This window comes from Chaetura pelagica, unplaced genomic scaffold, assembly GCF_000747805.2.
Source record: "Chaetura pelagica isolate M959 unplaced genomic scaffold, ChaPel_1.0 scaffold425, whole genome shotgun sequence".
Classification (NCBI taxonomy): domain Eukaryota; kingdom Metazoa; phylum Chordata; class Aves; order Apodiformes; family Apodidae; genus Chaetura; species Chaetura pelagica.
The window spans coordinates 2555448-2559290 of record NW_009953205.1 but is presented as its reverse complement, the minus strand read 5'-3'; the positions used below and the strand labels follow the sequence as shown (position 1 = coordinate 2559290).

The following is a 3843-nucleotide window of genomic DNA, read 5'->3' as shown; positions in this document are numbered from 1 at the left end:
ACTGCTTGTTATTTTTTTTTATTGCATGTATTTAGTTTATAATGACTTCACGTTATTCCATCAATTGCAGATAGCTGCTTTCAGGGCTAGAATTGCTATGTCCACTTTCATTGCAATAGTAAGTATTGTATTTGACACCCTTTACCCTATAAACGTCCTTTTCAGACAGGCAGAAAGTATCCTTTACTGATTGCTCATCGGAGAGCCTCGTGTATAGACAGAATAGCCTGAAAGTAATTATTCATCTCACATTACTGGCAGCAACCTCTAGAGAAATACTCTGTCAACAGAAAAATGTACACAGTAAAGCGCTCAACTGGTGTTCTAAAACGTGAGTATATTTGCTTTTTCAAACACATATCAGTAGAAAATGTTAGTTATATAATCAATTATAGTAATGCCCATTAGTTCCAGAATTATGTTAATAGTTTTTTTAAACACTCGTCATCTTTCACAATAGTTTTGAAAAAACACACATTCAAGAGCCTTTCACTTCTTAAAGAGGTGTGTGAGCTACAAAACACATTACCCTGTTAATTAATACTCCTTGCCATAAGTTGGCTGTTCTGCTTCACACTCTACAAATACAGTCTTTGCTGGCAGATGAATTTTAATTACACATCAAAAACAGCTCATGCTTCGGACCGTCTGCCAACACGAGCACTCAACAAGAGGCCACCTAGGTCTACCAGAGCTGACTAAACACACTGTTTGTCACACAGGAGATACCCAAGGTATTACTGCTTGCAACATCAATATACTTAAAAAATTAAACCCAGCAAGGAAAAAATGAAACCTAAAAACAGCAAGAGGAATAAAGTACCTTCAGATTGCCTTTTGTTGTGAATGCTCTTCCACATATAGTGCAGGCAAAAGGCTTCTCACCAGTGTGTGTCCTTTCATGGATCTGCAGAGCACTGGAGGAAGAAAATGTTTTCCCACACGTGTTGCAGTAGTGCTGTTTGGGGGTCCTTCTGGGGAGAGTGGGGAGCAAGACTGGGGATGTGGCAGAGGAGGAGAGCGGCCCCGAAGCAACAAGAGCAGAGGGTGCTTCTTTGCTGTCCTGAGGAGAGCTATGCACAAAGCCATTAACCTCAGTCTTTATGAGCGATGACAGTGAATTAACAGGCATAACAGAAGAGTTCTGATTAGGGCCGATACTGGAATTGGGCTCAAAAAGTTGTGATGGCAGATCTCGCATTTGATGTGTCAACATATGCTGCTTCAAATTACCCTTTGTGGAAAAGCCACGATTGCAAACTGTGCAAATAAATGGTCTCTCTTTGGTATGACTTCTGTAATGAATGTCCAAGGCACTCTGACAAGCAAATGTTTTGCCACAAATGTCACATGCGGTGTTTTTAAATTTACCTCTATCTCTGAAAGGAAAGAGCATACTCAGAGACTCTTCTTTAATAATTTTATCAGTGTTACTAGACGTCAAGTCCAAAGCACCACTGTTAGCAGGGGTTGGAGACAAACCGTTGGCAAACTCACTTGGTAAAGCTCTTACTGGCTTCTCTTCGATACTTGGTGACTTGTGGTAATCATTAGTGCTGTTGGATGGGGACAAGGCCTGCATGGAAGAGGTAGACTCTGAGACAGCAGGGCTTCCAGCACTTTGGCTTTCCATGTCACCACCAACAGATGATGAATCGTTAGTCAAAACATCCCCTTCCACAGACCCATTTTCAACAGACTTTAAGCTTGCCTGAAGTTGTTCAGCAAGTCCTGCATTAATCATCTTCATCTGATTTTCCAAAGCAGCAATACTTGACATTTCCAGGGGCAGAGGGGAAGAAGACAAGCTGTCTTGTGATGCATCTGCAGATTTAGGTGTATCTGGCACACTGCTGTCAGGACAGTCTTCCATGTTCTCATCTGAGAAGTTGTCTATATCATCAAAATTCTTATCATCAAAAGATCCCGTATCTGATTCCATTGATTCAGGATAGTTTTCTGTCACTGGGGTGTTGGGGATCTGTCCTCCCATGTGCATTCGGATATGCTGCTGTAGCACAACAGCATTGGTGAATTTCTTCTGGCAGATCGGGCATGAATGTTGTACTCTCAGCGGGGGCATGGCACGGTGGACACTGTAATGAGTCTTTAAGTTGCCTTTAGTAGTGAAGGCGCGACCACAGATTTTACATTTAAATGGCCTCTCACCGGTATGTGTGCGATAATGCATTTTCAGTGCGCTCTGGCAACTGAGAACTCGGTGGCAAATGATACACTCATTAGGATCGGTTGCCTTTTTGTCTATGTTTTCTACCAGTTGCTGCAATTTTGATGTTTCAGATGCTGGCGTTGAATCCAATAGTCCTCCAAATGGAAACTTTGCCTTAAATTGCTCTGACATTAGAGGCATCAGTGGGTTTGTAAAAGTGGTGACAGTGCTGGAGCCCGAGTCAGCCACCGGAGAGCCCACGGTGCTGCTCATGTTAGTGACAGCATTTGTGTTTTGAGGATTTTCTTCCATTTTGCAATTTGAGGTAGGTAAAGCACCAACCTCTACCTCATCAGAAAGTCCATTGGAAATTTTTGATGTTGGATCTGCTGTTCCCGAGTCACTCTTGACAGAGCAGGGAGGGCTAGTGGAAGAATGGCTAATGGGAATCGGCTGAGGCTCCTCAGTTTTGATGAATGGAGTCAAGTTTGGAATCGTCGGTGGCAGTGGCAGGCCAACAGAAGTCGTCAGAGTGGAGAGGACTGGCTTGCTGTCCAGCCAGCTTGTGACAGGTTTCTCTGGCGGTATAGACATCCCATAAGGAATACCTGTGCTTGTAGGAATGTTGTCCAAATGCTCTGGCACCGGGTATGGATTCATTTGAATATGAGGGTATTTTTCTTTATGACGCTGAAAGTGGACTTTTAAGTTTCCCTTCGTAGAGAACCTGTTTCCACATATGTTGCATTTAAATGGCCTCTCGCCAGTGTGAGAACGTAAATGAATCTGCAAGGCACTGTCACTCCCAAACACTTTAGCACAGAACCTGCATTTATGCTTAAAGAATGCCTCATCTGAATTACTTTTTGCTTCAAAAGTTGTTACATTTGGTGGCTTGCTTTTTCTTTGCTGTGCCAAGGCAGTCAGGGAGTTTAAATCCTCTGCAGGTGTTCCAATATTGGACAAGGGACTGGAGAAAACAGAGTTACTAGGGGTGGGCTGAGGTAGAAGTGGATTAGATGCAGGACTTAATAAACTGCTTATTGCAAAAGCTGGTGAAGATGATGCTGATACTGGTGGGTTGCTGAGCTGTGAGCCACCAATACCTGAAGCCACTTTTTCTGAGGACGGTGTTGTAACTGCTGCTGCCAGTATGTTAATATTTGGAGAAGAGCCACTACTGGATGGAATTAGAGTGTTGCCAGGGTTGCTCTGAGGTAGCTGTATAGGGGGTAGCTGTTTCACACCACTGATGCTGGCAGATTGACTAGCAAGGCTTTGTGCTAATCCAGCTGCTGCAGCCAGCTGCTGGGATAAATGGGAACTTAGTGTGGACAAGGGGTTGGCAGATGTTCGTAAGGTACCTTGAGAAGGGCTAGAAGATGTTGGCATGTCTGTATTTTGGGAAGCCAACAATAATATTTGGTGACGAATTTGTTCAATCAGTTGCAACTGATGGATCTGCTGCTGCTGTAACGCCAACAGTTGCTCCATCAGGGCAGGGACAGCAAGCTTGCTGTTCGATGCACCGTTACATCTCGCTTCCTGGGAGAACTGTGCTACTGCCACTTTAGTACTCTGAAGGTTTTCGATGATTACATTACTATTTATCACTGAAAAGTTGCCTAATGTTGTCAGATCCCCTATGTGAGGTAGAGAGGTTGTTACAGCTG

The 3843-nt window shown here is 43.6% G+C and overlaps 1 protein-coding gene across 2 annotated transcripts in view; it reads right to left on the bottom strand.

Moving 5' to 3' along the window:
• Window positions 1-3843, bottom strand: part of SALL1 (spalt-like transcription factor 1) — a 14978-nt gene that overhangs the window by 1736 nt on the left and 9399 nt on the right. For both annotated transcript variants that reach the window (XM_009997443.1, XM_009997444.1), the window contains one exon: window positions 824-3843. This exon is cut by the window's right edge and continues 387 nt beyond it. In XM_009997443.1, the coding sequence (XP_009995745.1) occupies window positions 824-3843 (3020 nt within the window). The remainder of the gene's footprint in view (window positions 1-823) is intronic.